General features: G+C 46.5%; 1 protein-coding gene across 3 annotated transcripts in view; it reads right to left on the bottom strand.

Annotated features, from left to right (window-relative positions):
* Positions 1 to 27,501, bottom strand: part of ABTB3 (ankyrin repeat and BTB domain containing 3) — a 351,655-nt gene that overhangs the window by 9,853 nt on the left and 314,301 nt on the right. For all 3 annotated transcript variants that reach the window (XM_032168796.2, XM_032168795.2, XM_032168797.1), the window contains 4 exons: positions 14,082 to 14,187; positions 9,120 to 9,222; positions 7,368 to 7,449; positions 333 to 401 (listed from right to left, as the gene is read on the bottom strand). In XM_032168796.2, coding sequence (XP_032024687.1) covers positions 333 to 401; positions 7,368 to 7,449; positions 9,120 to 9,222; positions 14,082 to 14,187 — 360 coding nt within the window. The remainder of the gene's footprint in view (positions 1 to 332; positions 402 to 7,367; positions 7,450 to 9,119; positions 9,223 to 14,081; positions 14,188 to 27,501) is intronic.

A 27,501-nucleotide genomic window follows, 5' to 3' on the forward strand; every position in this document is an offset into this window, starting at 1 on the left:
AGCCTCAGACTTTTCAGTCAAATTCCTTCCCTTCCCTGCCCCCTTACCACCAATGCTAGTTAAAATTGGGTTTCACTCAGTGGCTACTGAAAGCAGTCAGGCAAGCAAGTGCACTAGCACCCCAGCCTGCCAGGGAAGGTCTTTGATGAGAAGCCCTTCCTGTCTGGGAGGACTGAGGAGTCAGGAAGGAACAAAAGCCCCAAGTCTTCATCCAAATGAAAACCCAACACGGGTCCTTCCAGACACTTCCATGCAGGCTGGTGACCCGAGTTTACAGAGGTGCCACTCACCCAAGGGACCTGTGACAGCCAACACCGCTATGGATCCCTTACCTCCATGATCTCATTGTTTTTAATGAGCAGTGACTCTGGGCCACCATAGTAGAGATACTGCATAACCAGCTGGAAGAAAACACAGAGAACAGTTGTCAACGGCAAAGACATATCATCTTAAAGCCATTCAGTGGATGTCCCAACTCAGGCTTAGTTCCTGAGACCTCTAGGACATCCATTCCAAATGGTTGCCCATTTCCATGTCACCAGTGACCAAGAGCTCACTACCTTAAGGGGAGAAGACTGCCCATTTTGAACAGTTTCATCAGTCAGATAGTTTGATACCATGTTGAAACTTGTCTCCATATGGTTTCCCACCCCCAGTTCCATGTCCACCCTCAAGACCAAACTAAACAACCCTTAGCTGCTGCTCCTCATCACGGCTTTTCCAACTACGCATGATAATCACAGGGTCCTCTCCCACCTCCCGCCCCAGTTATGCTGCGCGGAACTGCTGCACGCGTGGCGTGGCTTTAAGAACCTGCACCAGAGGGTCGTTCCCCTGAGAACATGGCCCAGTTTGACTCAAAGCCTCCTGTTGAAGTCCCAGAGGGTGACTCTGGGATGCCACAGGGCCACCTGCTCCTTATTACAATGTGCCGAGCTCCATGGCAAAGCCATGAGGGGTCCAGGGTTTCTGTGTATCACTAATGATGTCAATGGCCCTAGTCGGGATGTTTTTTATTCATGTGACTCATGATGTCCAAACAGCAGGCGAAGTTTCCAGAGCTTGACAAACTGGTGTCCCTTGAATGGAATGGGGCCCATGGATGTATCTGACTTTGCTATCTTATCTCCTAGGACAACTGGGTGTTAATTTTTTAGGTGGTTTGTCCCAGTCTCCTCCAGTCTTTATGTGTGTGTGTGTGTGTGCGCGCGCGTGTGTGTGTGTGGAGATGGAGTCTTGCTCTGTCACCCAGGCTGGAGTGCAGTGGCATGATCTTGGCTCACTGCAACCTCCACCTCCCGGGTTCAAGCAATTCTCCTGCCTCAGCCTCCTGAGTAGCTGGGACTACAGGTGCATGCCACCACGCCTGGCTAGTTTTTTGTATTTTAGTAGAGATGGGGTTTCTCCGTGTTGCCTAGGCTGGTCTTGAACTACTGAGCTCAGGCAATCTGCCCACCTCGGCCTCCCAAAGTGCTAGGATTACAGGCATGAGCCACCACGCCCGGCCCCTATTGTCTTCTACCTGCATGCTGGACAAACTCACTTTACCTCCCTGGCTGTAAGGCAGCTGTGTGGGCGAAATCTATGGACTGGTTACCTCCCTTTTTTGGGTACTTGTAAAATGAGCCTGGACTGGGTTGTCCTCGATGGTCCCTTCAGGCTGACAGTCTGTGACCAATATAGGACACTGACTAAGTGCAGTGAGCCTGGAATTGGGCTGCCTCAGTTTCTGATCTGGCTCTGCCACTTAAAAGCTGGGGGACCTGAATTAAGTTAGGCTCTGTGTGTCTCAGTTTTGTATCTGTGAAGTGGGGATAACGTTACCTGCCTCATGGAATTGTGATGAAGACTAAATGAGTCACTGCATAGAACAGGCCTAGCAGGGGCCTGGCACATAGCAAGCCCTCTGCAAATGTCAGGTCTTGAATTTTCTCTGAGGCTGAAAAATCTTTTCCCTTGTTTCTGCTACATGCTGCCTTGTTCTCACCCATGCCATCTGAAAGTCTTTGCGACTGGTCTCAGACTGCTTTTTGCATGTGTGTTTAAGTTATTTTAAAAATACTGTTTATAGCTTTATTGAAATTCTTATTTATCATTATTATTTAAGACAGGGTCTCATTCTGTCACTCAGGCTGGAGTGCAGAGGTGTGGTCACAGCTCACTGTAACCTCAAACTTCTGGGCTCAAGCAATCCCCCCACCTCAGCCTCCCAAGTAGCTAGGACTACAGGCATGCACCACCGTGCCTGGCTAATATTTTAATTTATTTATATTTAGTTTGAGACAGGGTCTCACTCTGTCACCCAGGCTGGAGTACAGTGGTGTGATCATAGCTTACTGCAACCTCTGCCTCCCAGGCTCAAGCAATCCTTCCACTTCAGCCTCCTGAGTAGCTGGGACTACAGGTGTATACCACCACACCTGGCTAATTTTTGTATTTTTTGTAGAGACGGGATTTCGCTATGTTGCCCAGGTTGGTCTTGAACTCTTGAGCTCAAGTGATCATCCTGCCTTGGGCCTTCCAAAGCACTGGGATTACAAGTGTGAGCCACCATGCCTGGCCAAAAGTTGCCTTTTATGCTCGGACCACTCAACCGCTTGCCTGCATCAGAACCTCCCACCCTCTCTTCTAGTCCCATGCTTTTGCCTACACTGTTCCCTCTGCTAGGATGCCCTCCCCTTCTTCTGTCCACTGAGCTCTGCCTGCTCCTTCTGGATCTAGTCAGTGGTCACCTCCAGTGGGGCACCTCCTCAGATCTCCACCCCACCACAGGTCACATCAGGCAATCGTGCATCATCCTCCATCACAGTGTTGTTTCTCACTAGAGTCAGAGGGCACAATAAGGTTTTGCCCACCGCTGTATCCCAGGGCCTGGCACACAGCAAGCAAACAAGCTGCGGTGTGTACACCCTACCCATAAACACGAATCCTCGCCTCTCTGTGTGTGAGTCTCCCACATACCGACTTTGGGCTCTTGTGACCATCTGCTTGTTGCAGAGATGGTGGTGGCATCTGAGGATTTGTGCAATAACACAGCATTGTTTACCCTCCCCTCTCCCACCCTGATGGGTCATAAGCATTTAAAATATCAAGTCAGCAAATGTTGGGATTGGGCCTTATTAAAATCAATTTATTCTCCTAGCAGTTTTCATTTATAAAGGCTAAACAAATAACAATAAGAGCCATAATAATGACCGCCCTGAACATTTACAAAGCATTTCTCTAGCACGTGGTCTCCTATATTCCAGGTGGGGCTGCTGACTTGAAACGCTGCTCCTTAGTGGACGGAGATCCCAGGGCTAATGGAATTTAAATTGGGCTGGCCCAGGCCTCCTTCCAACTCTGCCGGCACAAGCCTTTCTGCAAGGGGGTGAAACAAACGCTTATTAGGCCAACGGGCCTGTTCGTGGAGTTGTTTTTCTTGGCAGCTGCCAACCTGCATGAAGCAGGGATTCAAATGGCACCCACAGCTTCGCGGAGGCCCCCACTTCCAGGTGCAGCCTCAGCTGCGTCTGGCCCTTGCCGGCGTGTGATGTTAAACAGACTTGGGGGAGGAGACCCAAAGCAGGCTCATTTACTAAAATTCTTCTGTCAGCATGGACTGAAGTAAGCCGGCCCCTGGGAGCCTCCTGCTGGGTCGCATTCAGCCCTCCTTGGCCTATTTCAAGCCACAAATGAGGCTTTTCTTCTTTTATGGGAAAGGGTGGGCACATGGAAAAGTCCCCGGGGCCTGTTAAATTTTCCCTTCCCATTACAGTAACGTGAGTCTAATGTGGCCAGGAAACCATCCCCCGTCAAAAGCAATTACAGGCCTCGGGATTCCTCCAGGGACTGCCCTTTCCCATGGAGGTCTCGTTCAGTGAGGCCGCTTGGCAAACATTTACTGAGCGCCTACTACGAGCCAAGTTCTTATTACAGGAACCTCCCCAGTTAGTCCCAGGCTTCACAGTGTAAGCTTCCCCTTCATGAGCACTGGGGGAGCACGCATTTTCCAGCTTCCAGCTCATGCTCCAGACGAATGGGCCGAAAGATTCTTTCCTCAGGGCTGGGTGAGTTTAGGGGGGCCCAGGTGCCCACAGAAGGGAGGAAATTAAGAGAACAGGTCCGGGAGTCAGCCAGGCCTGGGTTTGAACCTCAGCTCTGCTAGGAGCAGCAGCAGGAACCTGGACCACCTACTCCACCTCTCTGAATGCGTGCCCTCGTCTGTAAGGTGGGGATTATGGCTACCTCGCAGGGCAGCAGGAAGGATGAAATGAGGTGAGGGGCAGCAGTGGTTCTCAGAGACAGGTCCCAGAGCAGCAGCAGAAGCACCTGGGTTCTTGTTAGAAATGTGAATTCTGGGCCAGCGCAGTGGCTCACGCCTGTAATCCCCGCACTCTGGGAGGCCGAGGCAGGCGGATCACCTGAGGTCAGGAGTTTGAGACCAGCCTGGCCAACATGGAGAAACCCTGTCTCTACTAAAAATACAAAAAGGATTAGCCAGGCATGGTGGCGGGCACCTGTTATCCTAGCTACTCAGGAGGCTGAGGCAGGAGAATCACTTGAACCCGGGAGGCGGAGGTTGCAGTGAGCTGAGATTGCGCCATTGCACTCCAGCCTGGGCAACAAGAGCGAAACTCTTCTCAAAAAAAAAAAAAAAGTGAATTCTGACATGGTGCATATGTACCATGGAATACCATGCAGCCATAAAGAATGAGATCATGTCCTTGGTGGCAACATGGATGGAGCTGGAGACCTGAATTTATCCATCTCATGCCTGTAATCCAGCTTCATCCATGTACTGCATCCATGTTCTCACTTATACATGGACACAAAGAAGGGAGCGATAGCCACCAGGGCCTGCCTGAGGGTAAAGGGTGGGAGGAGGGTGCTATGCTTATTAACTGGGTGACAAAATAATCAGAACACCAAACCCCCATGACACACAATTTAACGAACTTACGCATGTGCCCCTGAAACCAAAGGTTAAAATACGAATTTTCACACCTGCAGAATCAGAAACTCTGGGGTGGGGTCCAGGAATCTGCATTTTAAAATGTTCTCTGTGTTTTAACAAGCACCCCACCCTTCTCCAGGTATTCTGAGAGCTGCTAATGTGTAAGAAATGCTGTAACTGAGAGCACAGGTTCTCCAACTTGGCTGCACTTTGGGATACTGGGAGGAGGTGGGGGAGACCTCAGAATGCTGATGCCTGGGCCCCACCCCTACATTCTGATTGAATTGGTCTGATGTATGGTCTGGGCTTTGGGAATTGTCAAAGCTCCCAGGTGATTCTAATGTGCAGATGAGGTTCAGAACCACTGGCTTTGAGCCTTATACACAGTGCTCAAGACGTGGGAACTGTTCTTACTCTCAGCACATTCCCATTTAGAAAGAGTATTCTAGAACAGTGTCCCCACCCTTTGCTACCAGGCAGGCTGGGTTCAAATCCTGGCTCTATCGCTAACTAGAACTAAGACTTTGGGCACATCATTTAGCTTCTCTGGGCCTCAGTTTCTTCATCTATAAAAATGGGGATAATGCCACACGTAGTAGCTCATGCTTGTAATCCCAGCACTTTGGGAGGCCAACCAAGGCAGTTGAATTGGTTGAGCTCAGGAGTTCGAGACCAGCCTGGGCAACATGGCAAAACCCCATCTCTATAAAAAGTACAAAAATTAGCTGGGCGTGATGAAATACTTCTGTACTGCCAGCTACTCAGGAGGCTGAGGTGGGGCTTGAACCCAGGAGGTGGAGGTTGCCATGCGCCAAGATTGTGCCACTACACACCAACCTGGGCAACAGAGCCAGACCCTCTCTCTCTCTCAAAAAAAAGGAATAACAATCCAGATAACATGTGTAAGCACAGATCAGTGCTTCACTACTCATGGCTCCACAAACATTTCCTCATCACCCTCCAAAGCAAAGCCATGGCTGCATGGAACCCAGCTTTCCAACCCAACAGCTGCCATTCAGGAAGGGGCTATGACCACTTTGCTCTCAGTAGAAAATGGTGGGGAGGGCCTAGGCTGAGAGGACATGGGCACTTGGATGTCTGGAGTATGCCAACTCCCCAGGCCCACCTTGGGGCTCCAGCCTCCTCACTACTCTCCTGACCTCAGGGGGACAGCTCATCCAGGCTTATCTTATCTTTGGAAACAATAGGGTATTGTTCTGTTGCTCCGGCTGGAGTGCAGTGGTGCGATTATGGCTCACTGCACTTTGACCTCTCAGGCTCAAGTGATTCTCCAGCCTCAGCCTCCTGAGTAACTGGGAGTACAGATGTTTGTGACCACGCCCAGCTAATGTTTGTATTTTTAATAGACAGGGTTTTGCCATGTTGCTCAGGCTGGTCTCAAACTCCTGGGCTTAAGTGATCCTCCCACCTCAGCCCACACTGGCCTCCCAAAGTGCTGGGATTACAGGCATTCTATAAACTCTATCCCCAGGTCACCCACATTATCTTTTGAACCCTGGAAGGTGGGAAGACAGCCTGGTGGGACCAAGGGGCCTACACAGCCTTCATGCGCCTGGAGGGTCTTGGAGCTGTAGAAATACAGGTGCAAAGCCGGCTGGGGAGTGAGTGAATTTCTATTAGCTGCAAGAATGTTGTTGCAGAGCAGGATTTATGAATCAGGCATAATTGAAGGAAGGTGGAAAAGCAAAAAAAGCTGCAGTGCCCCTCAGAAAAACCACATAAACCAAAACTCATTGTTCATGGCATGAACTCCCCCCAAACAGAAGGATAAATGGTCATGTCATCTGGCCTTGGACAAGGAAGCCTTCCTTTCCTAATTGGGGTAGATTTAGACTAATGCTAAAATGTACAAATTCCCTAAAAGCACAGCAGCTCCTGATGACGCTGAGCTCAACCAAAGTTTTGGGACTTCGCACTTGCTGTTCTCTTTGCCTGGAATGTTCTAACCAGCTTTCCTGAGCCCTATCTTTCCTGTGGCTCACCAACTTCTCAGCCTTGGATGTTTTGGCTCATAAGACCTCATCCCCGAGGACTTCTTTATTTCCCCTGGTCTGAGTTGCTGCAGCACGTTGGCTCACTCCTCTTGAGTACGCTACTGTATACTGTAATTGACGAATTACTCAGTCACCGCCCCGCCTCCCCAGACTCTGAGTCCCCAGGAGAGGACATCCTTTATCCATGTGTCCCCAGCCCTTAGCACAGTGTCAGGCATAGCAGGCACTCAGTTAATGCTGCAGGGATGAATGGATGCAAACGGAAGGGGCACTGTGAGGAGGGGCCAGGAGTTCAAGAGACTGACAGCTTATTCCAAGGACTTCTCCAAGTGGCCAATCCTCAGGCTGAGGATCTGAGGCAACCACCTGTGCCCCGTGCCCCGCAGCACAGAGTCCAGGCCACACCAGGGGCTCACCTGAAAGATGGAGTATTTCACATAGCCGATCTCTATGCAGGTGCTGTCATTTGTCGGCTTGCTGGAGAGGAGTGCTTTGAACCTGAACAAAGACATAAAAAAGAGATAAAAAAGACACACACAAATCCATGGCTCGCAAAAAAACTGGTCTCCTGACAATGGAAATACCTTGTTTCTTCCCCTGCAACTCTGAAATATAGCACTGGTATATCCTTACATTTCTTAATTTAAACCCTCCTATTATACCATAATCTAATTTGAAGTTAAAACTCTAAAGTTAAAAAACAGTGTTTTGAACAATTACATTCTTTCTCCAACTGGTGATTGGAAAAGAATGAGTGGCTGTTAAACCCTGTCCATCTCTCAGGGCCTGTCACGTGGCCACCACCTTCATGGCATCTCTCCTGAGCCCAGGGCTGTGGCTTCACTCTCTCCCCTCCGGTGCCCATGGAACACGCTTTGCTCCATGAGGGCAGGGACTTCAGTGGTTTCTGTCTCTGCTACATCCCCACATCCTGTCCCAGTACGAACCTGACACATTGCAGATATTTAATCAATGTTTGTTGACTACCTAATCATCTCCCTTATGGGTGACTTTCTGTCTTGGGTTTTCAATGCACTTTCCTGCCCATCAACTAAACTAAAAGCTCTTTGTGGGTAGAGATCTTATCAATGGAACACACGGATAATATGTTTAAGAATAAGCTGATATGCATCTGTTTTTTTAAACTTATTTTTGAAATTATAGATTTACAGAAGAGTTACAAAGATAATACAGAGAGTTCCTGTTTACCCCTCACCCAGCTTCCCCTAATGTTAACATGTTACACAGTCATGGCACCTTTGTCAAAACTAAGAATATAACATTGGTACAATATTGATCTGGTTTGTCTATGGTGTCATGACTGAAAACTATGCAAGGGAAAACATATTTGTCTTGCAGTGGCAAAGCAGACATCTGGGGTTTGTGTTTGGTTTTGGTGGGGGGACTGGAGATTCCTGGATGATTTTAGAAATACAGGGAGTGCTGGTCACACACATTCTCTTAGCAAACTTCCTGGAAGGGAGTTCCATTTCTGGGTTCCCAGTGTCCTTACCCAACTCAGGGACCCCCTGCTCACCACCCAGCTGGGACTCTTGGTATTCTTCATTTCAGCATCATTCTCTCCTGCCTCCTCCTCATTTCAGCATCAATCTCTCCTCTGCCCCAGCCTCACTGCTCCCTGTTCAGGTCCCTGGACAATGTGGTTCTAAACTGTCAACCCAATCTCAACTCAAAAGAAGAAAGGGCAGTTGCAGAGCTAGCAGAGAGGGTGAGCAGTTCTTCCTATTGCTACATGATACTACTGTCTGTTAACTCCACAGTTAGGGAAAAGTAAAGTCAGGACCTGTGAATTTCAGTGGATTATGCCAAAGTCTATTCCCTGACATTTGGAGAGTGGCTGTCTCAAGGCTCCCGTGTGTGGGGCCTCAGGTTGTTCACTGCACAAGGCCACCTAGCCGAGGGAGCCAAAACCCAATCCATGTTCTGCTCCCAAAGCTCGGCCCCCCCGCCCCCTTTATTTGCCCAGAGGAGGGAGCCCCTTATTCTAGATTGTTTATGCCAGCAGCTTCCCTGTGCTCTTGAATTCTTGATTTTGTGAAGATGATCTGTCAGTCCGGTGAAGAGACCACCAAAATTGAACTTCAAAAAATAGTAATAACAACAGCCAAAGTCATAATGCAGCTGCTTTCAAAACCGATGATACATACCTTGGAGAGGCTGTAAATAACAGCACTTTGTGAGCATAAAATGGTCTTCCTTCTACCAGAAAGGTAACGTCAGACATTTCTTTATTGTTAAGAAAATGAGGATCTGGAACCGGAAAGGGAAAAAAAAGGTAGCTTTAGTGGAAAAAAGGATAAAGTTTAGATTTATCTTGTAGAAAGTGCAAATAAGAGTGAGCAAGGAAATCTTGGTGATAAAATACTCATTGGCAAGACAGCAACCAAACAGCAGACAGGACTAATCAGAGGAACAGTCAACTCACTGAAATTCAGTTTTTCATAGGAAATCCTTATAGCTCATTTGTGATTAAAAGTAGCATTTCCCCAGAGAAGACTCACCTATAGTCACCCACCCACCTTGTCTCTAAGAATGCCACTCATCCCCACCTCTGCTGCTCTTTCTCAGGGCTCAGTGCCCTCCCTGCCCAAAGGAAGTGGTTTAGAAGAGCTGTCCCCTCGCCACTGCATTCCAGGTGATTTAAGTCCAAGCCTTTCTCTATCGGGGTCAGTGACAAATGAGCCAGGCCCCTGCCCTCATTTTCTAGAATAAAGAAGATTTAGCTACTACTTCCTGAGCACTTATGATATGCAACCTGGTTGTGCATATCTGAGGCACACAGAATTTACAGTGACTTGTTCAAGCTAGTGACTGGTGGAGAAGCTACGATTTGAACTTGGACATTCTGATTGGATGGCCTGGTTTGTTAAACATGAGGATCCTCCAATTTGCCTGTCATTTCAGCCCTTGAGACCCGAGGCTCTTGAAGGTGCCAGTCTGTCCTCAGCTCAGCACTTCTGTCTTGTTGAGAATATCCATCAACACCCCCTGTCTTCCTAAGTGTTTCCTGAATCTTCCATTTCCCTCTATTCCCTTTGATATTACCCTAGTTTGGGCTACATCCTCTCTTTCTGGGAACTCACAGGAGCCTCTGTTCGTCTCTCTGCCTCCACTCTTGGCCCCTCAATCTGATGACCCACCTCACTGCAGGAGCCATCCTTCCTAAAGCTAGCTCTGATCATGCCACTCCCCTCCTCTGCTATAAATCTTTCAATAGCTCCCCAGTGCTCCCAGGATAGAGTCTAAACGTCTTAATGAGGCCACTTGTGACTGGGCTCCACTGCCTTCTCTGGCTTCTCCCTGTCAAACTGTGTGTGTGCTTGAGCTATGGGTGGCTCTCAGTTCCCCATGAGTGCTACGTGCTCTCTCCCCTCTGGGGCTCTGCACACACTGTTCCTTTACCTAAAACACCCTTCCAGCCCCTTCCAAACCTGGCTCATCCCTAGGTGGTCTTCAAGTTTCAGACATACTGATCAGACACCCTTGGTCAGTAAGCCTTGCCAGATTCCCCCACCTTCCCCAGACCCAGTAGCCCCAGCTGAGTTCCCACAGCATATGCACCCCTGCTGTAGCCTCATCATGTTACGATGTATCCGTGTCTGTCCATTTCAAACCCTTTCATCTGTGTCTAGTACAAAAAGGTGGTAAAGTGTAGTAAGAGTGTGGGCTCTGAGGCTACAAATCTCAGCTCTATAACCTTGGCAAGTTATTTATCCTACCCATGCCTCAGTTTCTCCTTCTGGAAAATGGAAATTGTAATACCCATTATACTCTATCACAGAGTAGTGAGGAATAAACGAATGAGTGAATTTATGGAGAGCACTTAGCGAAGTGGCTGGCAAATAAGTATCCCTCAATAAACATGACCTTATACTATTAGTAGAGGTTCAGTGGTTGTTTTTCGAGTGAATGAAAGAACGCCTTGACTCCTGTTGCAGAAACTTGCTCTAGGAGGCTGCTGAGGACCCGGGGGCTCTTCTTAGCCTGTTGTTATTCTTTGTTGTTGATGGGCCCTTCTCCAGGGGTTCAGGGGCTGTGCTGAAAAGAAACCCCACTGCTTCCTATGGCTGGATTTATGGGTTGTCCTAAACTATTGAGGGCAGGACCAAGCCCCTGTCTTCCTGGGGGCTGTGACTACTCAGCTGTTGGGCTCACCCTGGCTGACTGCACCTTGGGGCCCTGGCCTGGCTGCATTTTCCCCAGACTGCTGTAACTTGGACCCAGAATTTGCCTTCCAGACTGATTCTCTTCACTCAGACCGTGAACCCTGTGCTGCCCCAGATGGTGGTCCTGGTGGTCCTCCACTCACCTTTCTCTGTCAGTACAGAGCTACCTCACTTCTCCTCATTTTTTTAAAAAAGGCTCTTACTTTAAAAATATCAGAAAAGTATAAACAGTAAAAATCACCTGTGTAATCCCACTTTCTTTAAACATTTTAATTAAAAAACTCCCCCCAGAACTTCTGAAATGATCCAGATAAAGAGAAAAGAGGCTGCAGGGGAAGGCCTGAGAGCTGACGAAAACTCATTTCTTCACTTGACTTTCTCTCTGCTCGGTAACCTGCCTCCCTCTGCTCACCTATCACACCCACTGTTCATCTCCAGCCAATCCCTCATTCCTGCTTCCCAGACTGTTAATATCCTCTACTTTTACTTTTACCACTGTCTCCCAGAATTCACTGGGAGGGCAAGAGGACACCATACCACAAAAACAAAAAAAAACAAAAAACCCAGTGCTCTCCGATTTGCCACAGTCCCCACCACTCCCTGTTGTCTAGCACTGAACCCATTTCACTCGTTTATACCACCTGCCTGGTCCCACAGAGATGCCGGTTTGAGATCCTTGTCACTGATCATTCTTGTCTTTCCTTTAAAGCAGGTCCCTAAAGAACCACTATTTGGTGACCTTTAGTTATGCAGCTTGAGCTGCTAGACTGAAGACACAAAATGCCCCTGCTGTATATTCCATTTGTTAATAACTACATGATGGTTTTTCTTTTATATCATGAGCTTTGAGCCTCTCAGGTCTGCCTTTTCTTTTCTTCTTGGTGCTAACCCTTGTAATTCTAATGCTTGGGCTGAAAACCAGGTACTTAAAAACATTTTTTTTAAAAAATTTTTTGAGATGGAGTCTCACTCTGTTGCCCAGGCTGGAGTGCAGTGGCATAATCTTGGCTCACTGCAACTTCCACCTCCCTGGGTTCAAGTGATTCTCCTGCCTCAGCCTCCTGAGTAGCTGGGACTACAGGCATGTGCCGCTGCGTCCGGATAATTTTTTGTATTTTTAGTAGAGACATGGTTTCACCATGTTGGCAAAGCTGGTCTCAAACTCCTGACCTTAAGAGTAGTGAGGAATAAATGAGTGAATTTATGGAGAACACTTAGCAAAATGACTGACACATAAGTATCCCTCAATAAACGTGACCATTATAGTAGATGCTCAATGGATGTTGATGGTATTTGATCTGCTTGCCTCGGCCTCCCAAAGTGCTGAGAATACAGGCGTGAGCCACCATGTCTGGCCCAAAACCAGAAACTTTTAACTGCTAATGAAAGAAACCTCAGCAAATTCAGGAGGAGAAAATGTTCCCTCCCTTCCTGTAGCTAAGGGAAAGCAAATTTTATGCCATTGAAACAGACCTTGCAAAAGCTTTGCTCTAAGGAGGGTGTCTTATGAGGCACCTAGACATCAGAGATTGTTGCTATGTGCTGGGAATGTAACCCTCACTCTCTAACGTTTGCTAACTTGACTGGTCTTTATAACGTGTTGCCCTGATAACATTTTAATTAATACCTGTTTTCTATAAGGGAGAAGTACTTGTGACTTGGGCACATCCCAGTTTTCCTCCACACATGGTCAGAAAGATAGCCTTTGACTCAGCTGCTAAAATTTTCCATTTCAGCAAAAAGTTGTGTTTCATTTAAATTAACAAGTTATTCAAGATGGGAACAAAAATAACTTTAAAATAGTCCCATGAATTCAGCCTTTTAATTAATCTAAACTGGCTCATCCCTTTCAAATTTTGCTAAAGAGTAGAAATTTCAGTCTTCTTTTACTCAGATATCCTTCAATTTTCTTAGGAAAGGGAAACAGGAAGTAGGAAAGGTCCCCAACCTATGTAGGGAAAAAGAATCCTTTATCTTTAATACTTGATAAATCTCCAGGCAGCAGGGAGACAGGCCCTTGCAACAGAAGGCTCATGTTTCAGGCCTCAAAGCAGCCTGATATTCCTTCTCCTTTTTGTAGGTTGATCAACCCCGTTGCAACAGCCCCAGAATCTTCTGAAAGAACCTAGTGCCTAATGGAAAGGTTTCTTCTGAAAAATCTCAGAAGCTGGGACTGCAGAATGACAAAATTATGGCTTCTGGGCACACCTGTGTTCAAGTTCCAGCTTCACCCTGTACTGATATTGCAGCCATAATGTACTGCTATTGCAGTCACAGTGCCTGCCTCTTGGGGTGGCCTGAAGATGACTTGAGATAGGGTAGGTCAAGTGCGTGGCTGGAGCTGGCACAGTGCACGCCTCCCAGAAGAGGTTATTGATACTCTCATGGGACTTCTGAGCATCCAGCCTCTGCAGCTCAGGTATGTCCCCTCATGTTTTTATGGGAGTGTGTGTGTGGGTGTGTGGGGGAGTGGGGGGGTTGTTCCTCCCTTCTCCTAGTTTCCTGTAGAAGGATCTCCACTAGAGGAACAGCCCTGGCCCCTCACTGTCTCCTTCTCATTCCTTCTTAGTGAAGAAGAAGGACTTTTAGAGGGGAGAGTTTGGGGGACAGAGCTGCCATGTGCAGTGTGGCCTTCTTTCAGGAGCCACCTGTGTGGGGGATATGTATGGAATCAGGAGGCCTTTGGCAGCCCCCACTGTCTGTGTCTAGGGGAGAAAGACCCAAGACCCTGTAACTGGCAAATCTCCTTGTCCACATTCCCAAGGTATGTTCTCCAGTGTTATCACATAATAAAGGGGAAATTCTGATCTCCCCCGGCCTGACTCCTGTACTGACCTTGTTTGCCCTTGAATTCCCTCCCTCCTGGCATTCCTTATGGCATTCTTTGGCTCCGCGTCCTTAAATCACAAAGCAGCAGCCAACACTGCTGGGGGAACCACTCACCCAAGCGTGAGGTCTGTTTCCGTTTGATTTCTGTGAGCTTGGGGATGGGGTAGGGCCCGTAGCAGTGTGTGAAGATGACGCACAGCTGCTGGCTGATCACTTCATTCTGCAGAAAAGAAAGAGGAGGTCATGATACAGGGGGCTGTGGCCAGCCTCAGCCAAGCTGTGCCCCAGGAATGCATCCTTCCAGGTGATAAGAGCTCACACATTTACTGCAGGCCACAGGAGAAATCCCCTGAGGTAGCACAGAAGTCGTTTGCACTCACGGGTCCTGGATTTACTTGCTCTGTTTTGTCCACTGTCTATTTCTAGTGGGTTCACTGGTGAAGCTTAAGAAATTCTTCTCTCTGGCCCTCATGATTCGCTACCTACTGGAAAGCAGGTTTTTGTAGTTCATAGCGAAAGGAAAATAAGTTTTTACCCCAAACCCACCTTTACCAGTACTCTAAAATTCTGGAAGCAGTGAATTATCCTGAAATTAGCAGGATTTCAGGAGAATTATCCTGAAATTAGCCCTTTTGATCCTGTGACTGTGTTCTCCATTAACGAGACAAACACTCCTGATTCAACTTTCTTGTGAACTTGATTCTGGTGCTGAGGCATTTCTGGACCCAGATGTGCTCAGCTGAATCACTGGCTCCAAACAAAAGGTGGGAGGGAACTGGTTCTGCAACCCAAAACTACAGCTGCCCTTCATTGCTGGGGACACAGGCGCCTGCTTCTCCTTGACCTTCATCGTTCACGTTGACCTCCTCCCACTTTGCAGCCATTTCCATTCATTAATCTCCCTCCAGCTGCAGGTGTATAGGAGGAAAAAACGAAACAGAGCATTTTGTTTCTTTTTATTGGATAAAGGGTATTGAAACTAGGGGCTCAAAGGGGTTACATTGAAAAATATTGACAATAGATTAAGGAAGAAAAGTAGGTTACAACACAGTTTGTACCATGTCTTTTTGGCAATAAAACCCTCTACAAATATATTTGGATTGACAGATATGTATAGAAAAAGATCTAAAAAAATAGAGTAGTTACCTTTGGGTGAGATGAGGATGTTTTTTCTTTTATTTATATTTTCTACAACAAACAAGCATTGCTTTTGTGATAAAAACAATAAATATTCTTTTGAATTTTAAAAGATGGTTTTGGGGCCACTAGTGATGTGAATGGTTCAAGCTGTTCTTAAATCTACCCACTTCATTGTATTCCCAAGGCAGAAGCATACAGCTTGGCATATAAAAGAAAATCCAAACCCTTCAATTAAAGTGGGTAGATCACAGAAGGAAGAGTGTCACCTCAGATGTGATTCACAGAGGCATAATCATAGTTGAAGGACAAAGAGACTCAACTTTCAAAGACGAGGCTTTATAACCAAAGGGCATTCAGTGCTCCCCTCACTTAATACTCATAAAAATAACTGCCTGCCTACCAGCTTAATGCAGTTCTTCTCAAAGTGTGGTCCCTGGACCAGCATCACCTGGGATCTTATTAGAAATGCAAATTCTTGGGCCTCACCCCAGACCTTCTGACTTAAAAATCCTGGGAGTGAGGCCCAGGCATCTGCATGTTAACACATTTTCTGGTGATACTGACATTCCCTTGAGTTTGAGACCCACAGGTTCCATGCACTGAAATTCTCTCATGGGTTTGACCTGGGCTGTGGGCTATAAATTTGTTTCCTCTGACCTAAAGCCCTGCCACCCAAAATGTGCTCCATAGACCACGAGCAGTAGCATCCTCTGGGATCCTGTAAGAAACACACACTCTCATTCAGGCCCACTGAATCAGAGTCTGCATTTTCAACACACTCTGCAGGTGACTCCCATGCACACTCATGCTTGAGAAGCACTGTGTGGTAAGAAGAATTGCAGCCTCCTAGAAGATTGCATGCCCTAATAACCCCTGGGACTGGGACTGTGAACACGTTACTTTACATGGCAAAAGTGACTTTGCAGGAGTAATTAAGGTTAGTGCTTTAGTCCATTAGGGCTGCTAACAAAATACTCTAAATTGGGTGGTTTATAAAGTGCAGAAATTTATTTCTTACAGTTCTGGAGGCATGAAGTCTAAGATCAGGGTGCCAGCAGACTCGGTGTTTGGTGAGGGCCCACTTTCTCATAGATGGTGCCTTCTAGCTATGTCCTCACATGGTAGAAGGGGTGCTGAAGCCCCTCTGGGGTCTCTTTTGTAGACCTACTCACCTCCCAAAGACACCACCTCCTAATATCATCACCTTGGGGGTTAGGGCTTCAACATTTAAATTCTGGGGGGACAAACATTCGAGAGCATAGCAGTTCCTCATGAGTGGACCTTCAAATAGAGAGATTATCCTGGATTATCTGGGTGAGCCCAAAGTAATCACATGAGCCCTTAAAAGTAGAGGCAGAAAAGGACTTCAAAGGGAGGGAGGAGAACAAGATGACAAAGAGATCCCAGTCTGAGAAGGACTTGATGCTCTGTTGCTGGCTTGAAGATGGAGGGGCCACATGGCAAGCTTGTGAGGGGACTCAGGTAACCACACTAGGAGTTAAGTGTGACACCAACAGTCAGCAAGGAAGTGGGACCTCAGTCCTACAGCCACAAGGAACTGAATTCTACCCAAAATCTCTGAATGAGCTTGGAAGCAATTCTTCCCCAAAGACCCCAGAAAGGAACACAATCCTGCTGACTTCTTAATTTTGCCTTTGAGATTCTAGGCAGAGAACCCAGCTGGGTCACACTGCACCCAGATTTCCCACCCAGAGAAGCCATGAGATAATAAACAGGTGTTGCCTTACGCCTCTGATTATGGTCATTTGTTACTGCAGCAATAGAAAACTAACACATCTCATCTAAAGTTTACATCTATTGGACCATATTTCATCATCTCTGTGACCCAGAGTGCCAGACACATGGTGGACACTTGGTAAGTACTGGCTGGTCATAAAAATGATAAGACCTGTTATCTGCAAAAATGCTTTGTACAGACTGTATTATGAATGTTAGGGATGAGGTCTCACTCGTCTACACCAGGGTGTGTCTCGTGCATCTCGCTGGTGAATCAGCTCCCATTTAATCAACTCTGAGTGAAGCAATAAGAACCCATTTCCTGGACTCTTGTGCCCTTGAAAGAGGCCTGTACAGTCTGTAGACTCTTTTGCAAGTTTTTCTTTTTTGGCGGACAGTGGTGGTGGTTTAATTTGATTCAGAAGGTATTGATTAAACATGGAAGAGTGAAAGGCACTCTTTTGGGGCCACAGAAGCAGGCAAGGCAAGACCCCTCCTCTGCTGGAACTCCCAGTTGAACTTTCTTTCTAACTTCAATGTGTACTGTATCACCCGAGAATGTAAATATAAGGGCTGGTCATGATTGTTCTGAATGGACAATCTTCAAATACGTAACAATGATCAGGAGGAGGTGCAACTCCCCACTTTTTAGGTGAGGGCAGTGCATGCTCACTGCATTCCAAAGAGGACAGTACGGAAAAAGGGGAAGAGAGGAAGTTTACAGTAGAGAAACTCGACAAACACTGCCTCAGCCAGGTGGCCCAGGTCAACATCAATAGTGATAGCTCACCTTGATGGAATGTGCCCTTGATAAGATGTCTTTCTCTCCAGGGTTTCCCTCTGAAAAATCCATAATCCCAGTCTAATCATGAGAAAAACGTCAGGCATATTCCACTAGAGGGGCAGCCTACATATGCTTGACCAGTGCTCCTCAAAACTTTCAAGGTCACCCCAAACAAGGAAAGTCTGAGAAACTGCCTCCATCGAGAGGAGCCTAAGAGATATGACAATGAAGTGTAATGTGGTATTCTGGATGGGATCCAGGAGCAGAGTAAGACACCAGGTACAAACTAAGGAACTCTGGCTATTTCTCAAAGAACTAAAAATAGAGCTACAATTTGACCCAATAATCCCATTACTGGGCATACACCCAAAGGAAAAGAAATCACTCTACCCAAAAGACACCTGCACTCACATGTTCACTGCAGCATTATTCACAATAGCAAAGACATGGAATCAACCAAAGTGCCCATCAATGGTGCACTGGATAAAGAAAACGTGGTACATATACACCATGGACTACTATGCAGCCCTAAAAATGAATGAAATCATGTCCTTTGCAGTAACATGGATGCAGCTGGAGGCTATTATCCTAAGTGAATGAATGTAAAAAAAGAAAACCAAATACCCCATGTTCTCACATGTAAGTGGGAGCTGATCACTGGGTACACATGGAAATAAAGTTGGGAACAACAGACACTGGGGACTCCAAAAGAGGTGGGAGAGAGAGAGGGAAGGAGGCAAGGGCTGAAAAGCTACCCATTGGGCCCTATGTTCACTATTTGCGTGATGGATTCAATTGAAGCCCAAACCTCAGCATCATGTATATCCATGTAACAAACCCGCACATAAACCCCGTGAATCTAAAACAAAAACAAAAACAAAACCCTAAGGAACTCTGAATAAGGTATGGATTTTAGCTCATAATATTGTATCAATATTGGTTCATTAATTATAACAACTGTACCATAGTAATATAGCCTACTAATCATAGGGAAAAGTGAGTGAGGGGGTATATGGGAACTCTCTGTACTGTCTTCTCAATTTTTCTGTAGATCTAAAACTGGCCTAAAAAAATAAAATCTATTTTAAAAACCTGGTATGGTGGTGCATGCCTATAGTCCCAGCTGCTTGGGAGGCCAAGGATTGCGTGAGCCCAGGAGCTCGAGGCCTGGCTAAGCAACATCACGAGACCCTGTGTTTAAATTTTTTTTTTTAAATTGGGCATGGTGGTGCATGACTGTGGTCCCAGCTACTTGGGAGGTTGAGGTGGGAGCATGGCTTGAGCCCAGGAGTTTGAGGCCAGCCTAGGCAACGTGGCAAAACCCCACCTCTAAAAATAAATTAAAAAAACTTCCCACCATGGAAATATGATTATAATGAAAGCACTAGAAGTTCAGAAGAGAGAAAGAGGGAGGGTGGAGGCTTTAACTGAACATCAGGGGGCTCCCTACACTTCATCCATTCATTCCCCAGAGGTTTAGGAAATGTTTCCCCACTCACTAAGCTACATATTCATTCATTCATTCATTCATTCATTCATTCATTCATTCTCCAAATATTTATTGAGCGTCTACTAAATGCCAAGCACTGGCTGGTTCCCGGGAGCTGGACATTGTGCAGAGGATTAGGGTGCTACGCCAAGTTTTGGCACCAAAGATGCTGCCATTCGTGAGGCTTTCTTGTCACTTTCTACCCGCTTCTTTTTCAAGGAACAGAGTCCTAAGAGAAAACTCCCCACTGCATCCTTGAATCTGTCCATGTTTGTGGAGGTGTCTGCCCTGTGACCCTCTCAGTGGTCCTCCTCCAGGCAATGGAGCACCAGTGTCATTTGTCCTGGTTACCTGGGACCCAAAACAATTCTGAACTCCAGGAGGGCCCCTCTGAGTGTGAGGGGTGGTGTCATTCGTATCAGATGACTGCTGTTAGGGGGTGAGATCCATGGGTCAGGGGGCTCAGACTGGGATGATAAGCTGGGTTATCCTATGGGCTTGGTAAGTCCTGGACTAAAACCCAAGGACAATAGAATGGAAGCAACCAAACTTGAGGCTTGCTCCATTCTGGAGGCGGGAATGAGTGGTGGTTGTGCTGGGACAGATGCCTGGATTCTCTGAGCAGCACATTTAAGCACAGTGCTTTAGGCCAAAGGGACGACAGGCTGTAGTCTCAGGGCAGCAGGCCAGTTGGTCTTCACATGCAGGGTCTGACCTGGGAGGCCGGGACGAGTCCGGGAGGGTGGGGGTGGGGCCAGGCCGAAGGACACAGTCCCCGGTTAGTGCATGTTATTGGCATGCCACTGGGTACCTGCCATTCAAGTCTCTCACGGAAGATTCTAGATGAGCAGATGGAGTAAATTCAGGTCATCTGGACTCGGAACTGTGTGGCCATACAAAAGAACTAAAGGGAAGTGAAGCAAAATTCTTTTTTTTGAGACAGGGTCTCTTCCTGTTGCCCAGGCTGGAGTGCAGTGGTGCAACCCCAGCTCACTGCAACCTTGACCTCCTGGGCTCAAGTGATCTTCCCACCTCAGCCTCCCAGGTAGCTGAGACTACAGGTGTGTGCCACTGTGCCCAGCTAATTGTGTGTGTGTTAGTGTGTGTGTAGACAAGGTCTCACTATGTTGTCCAGGCTGGTCTTGAACTCCTGGGCTCAAGAGATCCTCCTGCCTCAGCCTCTCAAAGTGCGGGGGTTACAGGCATGAGCCACCACGCCTGGCCTTGCAAAATTCTTAATAGCATAGTTACCAGGAAACTCTCTTGAGATGGAGTGCTGTGAATTTGGGGGGTGTCATCTTTCCTCATCTCCTTTGACTCCACTCTTCTCCTAAAAAGATGTGGAAATACTTTTTTTTTCTTCTGAAAGGAGCACTAGGATTAATCCCAAAGGTCCTTTATAGGTGGCTTAGGCTGGAGTTCTATGTGGTGGTAAAAACATAAACAATGGGACCAGATGGAGAGCGTCCTAGTCCTGGCCCTTCACTCACTAGCTCTGTAACCTCGGCAAAGTTACTCAGCTTCTCTGGGCCTTGGTGTTCTTTTGCAAAGAGGATTAAAAATACTTGCTTGATGAGGTTGCTATGAGGGCTAAAAGAGAACGTATCACCATATGCTCTTAGGTTGAACGAAAGGAAAGTGCCGCTATTTGACCATTTTTAACTCCTAAATAGCAATTTCCCGTAGTTGAACCTCATCCCTTTTCTTAAGATGTCATAAAATTCATGTTAGGTTTTAAGAAAAGAAAAAAAAAAGCCCTCCTTATTAAATGTACACATCCATCTTAAGACCTGTTTCAAATGGAGAAATGCTCAAATGTGAAAAAAGCTGTGTCTCAGAATCAAGAGAAAGTAGAGTTACTGGTACTTTCGAGGACACTGACAGCAAGCTCTGTCTTAATCCACGTCAAGAAACTCATTTTGGCCGGGCGCGGTGGCTCACACCTATAATCTCAGCACTTTAGAAGGCTGAGGCAGGTGGATCACCTGAGGTCGGGAGTTCAAGACTAACCTGACCAACATGGTGAAACCCTGACTCTACTAAAAATACAAAAAATTAGCCAGGCATGGTGGCAGGCACCTGTTAATCTCAGCTACTTGGGAAGCTGAGGCATGAGAATCGCTTGAACCTGGAAGGCGGAGGTTGCAGTGAGTGGAGATCGCCCCACTGTACTCCAGCCTGAGTGACAAGAGCGAAATTCCATCTCCCTCCCTCCACCTCCCAAAAAAAGACCCACCTCTATAGGTGGCTCTCTTGTGGAGCAGGCTAGGCTGCATTGTGAGGGGTGAGCACACCTGGAAAGGTGGAGGCAGGTGGAGGGTGGGCTACTGGCCCCAGAAGGATCCCAGCAAGATCCTGAGGCCCTGAGTGCAGCACTCATCTTACTGCTATTGTGCAGTCGCACATCTACTTTGATGTGTCCCTTCTACTCACGGCAAGTGATGTAGGGTATCCACTTATGGTAGTAATATGTTTCAAACACATTTAAGAAAAAGATCAAGTAAATAATAAATTGCATCGATGGTATTTTTACCTACTTCATGGTTTCTTTAAGTAGTACTTTTTCCAGGTCTGGAAAAGATTCCGATAGCAGGATTCAGATGACTGGGTTGGGATATTCATTGGGGTAGATGATTTCCAAGGTTCCTCCCAATGCAGATGCTAGGGGCCCATGACTGCACCTGACTTGGGACCATCTTCCCACCAAAAGAAGTCACCATGGCTGCAGGCCATGTCTGCTTCTGCCCTTAAAGGGGATGAAGCTGTCATTTCACAGTGAGACGTGCACTGCAGGTAAAACCCTGAAAGGGAGCAGAGCGACAGGGTGACCTCACAGTTAAGAGCATGGGTTTTGTGTCTGGGTCAGGATCCTGGCTCTGCAGGGTGACCCACTCTTGGGCCCCAGGGCCATGATCGCTAACATAGGAATAAAAATACAACTACCTGCTTCCCAGGAGCTGATGAGTAGAAAGTGCCTGGAATGGCACCTGGCACACAGTGGTCATTTTCATTAGATCCGTGTCCAGGCTTAAGTGCCTGGGGCAGGTCACTTCCTAAGCACGGGTCCTGACCATAGAGAAAAGGGAGGCCAGAGGGATGGTGAAGAACTGAATGAGGAGAGGGGAGGGAGTGAAGAAACGAAACAAGGAGGTAAGAAAGACAGGCCCAATCAGTTGCTAAACACAAACTTGTCCCTGGGGTCTGCAAATTAAGAATTTTTAGCAAACTGTTTACTAAATCTTATTTTCAAAGGTTTTGAATACACTTTGAATACTGTGACTTTCCTCTCTTAGATGGTTTGACTGCAGTTTTGTGCAGAACTGGGAACGTCTCAGTTGACTTTCTGTTTTTAGAATTAAATTAATTAATTAATTTTTTTTTTTTTTTAAGAGATGGGGTCTTGTGATGTTGCCCAGGCTTGTCTCAAACTCCTGGACTCAAGTGATCCACCTGCGTTGGCCTCCCAAATCAGATGACTTCTTGAGCTGTTTGATACTTTTGGGATTTGATCCTGTGTCTATTTGGTAGTTGTCATTTTGTTCGTGGTTAATTATTAGAGAGTTAGAGGCACAAAGAGATTGGGCCAGTCCTTAGAGGTTTTATGGATCCCATTTATTATTTTTTTCTGCTGACATGGAGGTTTTTGCTTTTGGTGACATGGATAGTCACCGTCCAACTGGTGGCTTTGGAAACAGACTCACTTCTTTGAGGGTGCCTGAGATCCCAGATGGTTTAAGAAGATGACAGTAAATCCCAGCACTTTGGGAGGCTGAGGCAGGGAGATCACAAGGTCAGGAGATCGAGACTATCCTGGCTAACAAAGTGAAACCCCGTCTCTACTAAAAATACAAAAATATTAGCCGGGCGTACTGGCGGGCGCCTGTAGTCCCAGCTACTCTGGAGGCTGAGGCAGGAGAATAGTGTGAACCCGGGAGGCGGAGCTTGCAGTGAGCCGAGATCGTGCCACTGCACTCTAGCCTGGGTGACAGAGTGAGACTCCATCTCAAAAAAAAAAAAAAAAAAGATGAAGATAGTACACAGAGGTCAGATTGATCTTTTAAAAACACATGATTACTTCTGCTTCAGGAAGATGTAATAGACATACTTTTCCCTAATCCTTTTGCAAAGTGCAACTAAAAACTCTGGACATTATATATAAAAGAAACATAAGAAGACTTTAAAAGGTAGAGAGAAGACAGCAGACGACCTAGGCAGCTTGGGACTGGAGGAGCAGCACAGTTGAGGGTTCACTGGACTTCCTTTTCACCTCATCATCCCATACTTGACATTGAAGAAGCTGCAACTGAGGGCACAGATGGGGAAAAAAGCCACAACAAAAGCCTGCTCTCTCTAGCCAAAGGACCACTAAAGGGATGGCCTAGAAGGCAGGAAACTTTCAGACAATGGTTGCTCTACTCCAGCCAAACAGCACAGAAAACCTGTGGACTCACCTTGCCAGCAAAAGTCAAGTGGGAAGGCTAGACTTCTACTCTTGCCAGGCTGCAACACGGCACCCCTGAAACTCCACTGAGATGGTGTCATTGAAGGTCAAGTAGGGAGCCAGGACTTTTATCCCCACCAGCCAGTAAAGAGCCTTGCCCCGACCCCCTGACACCCAGGTGTCAGTGGAGACCCCCCTCTCACCCAGCAGTAATGAGGCATCCCTCCCACTCCCTGCTGGGGTGGTGTCAGAGGACACCACTGGAGAGTCAGACTCTTACCACTGCCCAGTAGTCATGAGGCCACCCCCACCACATGTCAGAGAAGACCACATGCGAGCCAGAACACTTACCTGCCCCCACCTACCCCCAATAGCTAGCCCTTATCTTGGGTGCTAACAGAAGCCAAGTAGGGGAACTTGGATTTCTACATCCACCTGGCAGTAATGAGGTGACAGCTACTCCTCCCCTGTCAGAGCAGTTGTCAGAGAAGGTGAACTAAAGCAGAAGGTCTAAATAAGATCAAGAGCCTCAGAAAACATCCAGATTTCAATCAAAGAGCACTCATAATACCATGGACCAAGAAGATCTCCAAGTCCATGAATAAAAACATAAATCAATGCCAGCGCCAAGATAGCAGGATGAAAAGACAAGCTACAGAGTGAGAGAAAATATTTGCAAACCACATATCTGACAAAGGACTGGTATCTACTATACATAAAGAACACTCAAAATTCAACAGTAGAAATGCAAACAATTCATTTTAACACAGACTTAAGATACAAAGAGACATTTCACTTGAAGAAAATATATAGATAGTGGACAAGCACATGAAAATATATTCAACATCATTAGCCATTTAGGGAAATGCAAATTAAAACTACAATGAGATATCACTACATACCTATCGGAATGGCTAAAATGAAAAATAGTGATAACACCAAACAGTGAGGATATGGAGAAACTGAATTACTCAGTCTTTTCCAGTGGGAATGTAAAAGGGTACAATCACTCTGGGAAACAGTTTGGCAGTTTATTTAAAAACCAAACATGCAACTACCATACAACCAAGCAGTTGCACTCCCAGGCATTTATACCAGAGAAATGAAGATATATTCACACAAAAACCTGTGCATAAATGTTTGTAACAGCTTTATTTGTGATAGCCTAAAACTGGAAACAACTCAGATGTCCTTCAACAGTTGGGTGCTTAAACAAACTGGGGTACATCTATTCCATGGAATACTACTCAGCAATGAAAAGGAACAAGCTGTGGATACATGCGACAACCTGGATGATCTTCAGAGAATTATGATGACTGCCAAAAGTCTAATCTCCAAAATTACATACCATATGATTCCATTTAAATCACATTCTTTAAATGACAAAATTAGAGAAACAGTGGCTAGGTAGGGGCTGAAGGGTGGAGGCAGGAGGGAAGTGGGTGTGGTTATAAAAGGGCAACATGAGGAATCTTTGTGGTGATGGGAATTTTCTGCATGTTGACGATCATGTCACTATGTTGGTTGTGATATTTTACCATAGTTTTGCAAGATATTGCCGTTGGGAGAAACTGAGATCCCCCTGTGTAAATGGTACACAGGAATTCCTCTGTATTATTTTTTACAGCTGCATGAATCTACAATTATCTCAAAATAAAAAGTTTAAAAACAGAAACATTTTAAGTTTTGAGTTTTTCATCGCAAAATGAAAACCTTAAAAACGTTAAAAAAAAAATTTAAAAAAAACCCCACCGATCACACTTCGCCCCTATCTAAAATCTCTCTTGTCCTGTCACATTCATTACACATAGAAGAAAACCCAAACTTTCCCTGGCCCAGTGCAATCTGATTTTTATCTCCTACACTTTTTCCTTTGAGCACACAAAGCACGTTCATACTAGGAGCCTAATCACCTGCAGTTCCCTGACATGGAATGCTTTTGCCCCAGATCTCTGCATGGCTGGAAGCTTTTCCTCACTTAGGTGGTTGTTCAAATGCCACTTTCTCAGGGAGACCTTCCTGACCATTTTGTCTAAGTTATACCTTATCAGCCCCACCCCCAGAGACCATACCATGGTCCAATTTCATTTTGTAAACACTGATCATGCTCTGACTCTGTTTTGTTGATTTATTTTCTTGCTTCCGGTCAGTAAGCTCCAGAAGGATAAAGAACATGTCTGTCCCATCACCACTGTAGTGCCTGGAACCAAGTGGGCACTCCTGATTATCTCTTGATTATGCCCAGAGGAATTATGTGTTAGAAAAATAAGCTAGAGGCCAGATGTGGTGGCTTATGCCTGTAATCCCAGCACTTTGGAAGGCTGAGGCAAGTAGATCACCTGAGGTCAGGAGTTCGAGACCAGCCTGGTCAAATTGGTGAAACTCTGTCTCTACCAAAAATACAAAAATTAGCCAGGCATGGTGGTGGGCGCCTGTAATCCCAGCTACTCGGGAGGCTGAGACACAAGAATCGCTTGAACCTGAGAGGCAGAGGTTGCAGTGAGCTGAGATCACACCACTACACTCCAGCCTGGGCGACAGAGTGAGACTCCATCTCAAAAAAAAAAGGCCAGGCGCGGTGTCTCACACCTATAATCCCAGCACTTTGGGAGGCTGAGGTGGGCAGATCACAAGGTCAAGAGATTGAGGCCATCCTGGTCAACATGGTGAAATCCCGTCTCTACTAAAAATACAAAAATTAGCAGGGCATGGTGGCTCGGGCCTGTGGTCCCAGCTACTTGGGAGGCTGAGGCAGGAAAATTGCTTGAACCTGGGAGGCAGAGGTTGCAGTGAGCTGAGATTGCGCCATTGCACTACAGCCTGGGCAACAGAGCAAGACTCCATCTTAAAAAAAAAAAAAAAAAAAGAAAGACAAATAAGCTGGGAATTCTTTTTAAACAGATGTATTCAAAAAAATGAATATATTGTTCTGCTCCTGGGGAAGTCTAGAAACACCGAATTCATTTGAAGTCCAAATTTAGAAGCAAGAACATAGAAGCAGATGTGTGGTCAGATTTCAAGCATGGTTTGAGTGAGCACAAACCAAGAATAGTGGGAGGAATATGCCTCATTTTACAGGACAGCTGTTTCTATAAGTTGACCATAAAGTGGATTTATTTGCAAGAATCTATTCACTACTCTGATAAAACAAGATATTTGGCCAGGAGCAGTGGCTCACACCTGTAATCCCAGCACTTGGGGAGGCTGAGGTGGGAAGATTGCTTGAGGTCAGGAGTTCGAGATCACCCCGTCCAACATGGTGAAACCTTGTTTCTACTAAATATTAGCCAGGCATGGTGGTGCATGCCTGCAATCCCAGCCACTTGGGAGGCTGAGACATGAGAATGGCTTGAACCTGTGAGGCGGAGGTTGCAGTGAGCCAAGATCATGCTACTGCACTCCAGCCTGGGCGACAGAGCGAGACCTTGTTTTAAAAAAGAAAAAAAAAGATACTTGTTAGGACAAACATTTGAACAGGAATCCTAAAGTGCAAGGAGAAGGAACAATGCTGACCAGCTCTGTGATGATGGCTGCCCTATTGTCCGACAGGAGACTGTCTTCTCAACTTGGAATTTCTCTGTCATCATCTCTCTCCAGTTTTTCTTTTGATTACAAGAATATCCCCCGTGCTTGGGGAATGGGTGACTTCACTCTGCAGGCTCGGGGAAATTATCTCCTCTTTAATCTCCACCCACCCGCTCCCACCCCCCGCCAGTGGTCTGTGCATGTGATGTGTAAAGCCACATTTCACCAGTAGGGGGTGCCATTGAACCCCCTGTAAAAGCAAAACACACTCCACTGGCTCCCTACTCTCGACACACGACCACGCCCAGCTATTTTTTGTATTTCTTGTAGAGGTGGAGTTTCATCATGTTGCCCAGGCTAATCTCGAACTCCTGGGCTCAAGCAGTCCTCCCACCTCGGCCTCCAAAAGTGCTGGGAT

This window comes from Hylobates moloch, unplaced genomic scaffold, assembly GCF_009828535.3.
Source record: "Hylobates moloch isolate HMO894 unplaced genomic scaffold, HMol_V3 SCAFFOLD_12, whole genome shotgun sequence".
In the NCBI taxonomy this organism is placed as follows: Eukaryota; Metazoa; Chordata; class Mammalia; order Primates; family Hylobatidae; genus Hylobates; species Hylobates moloch.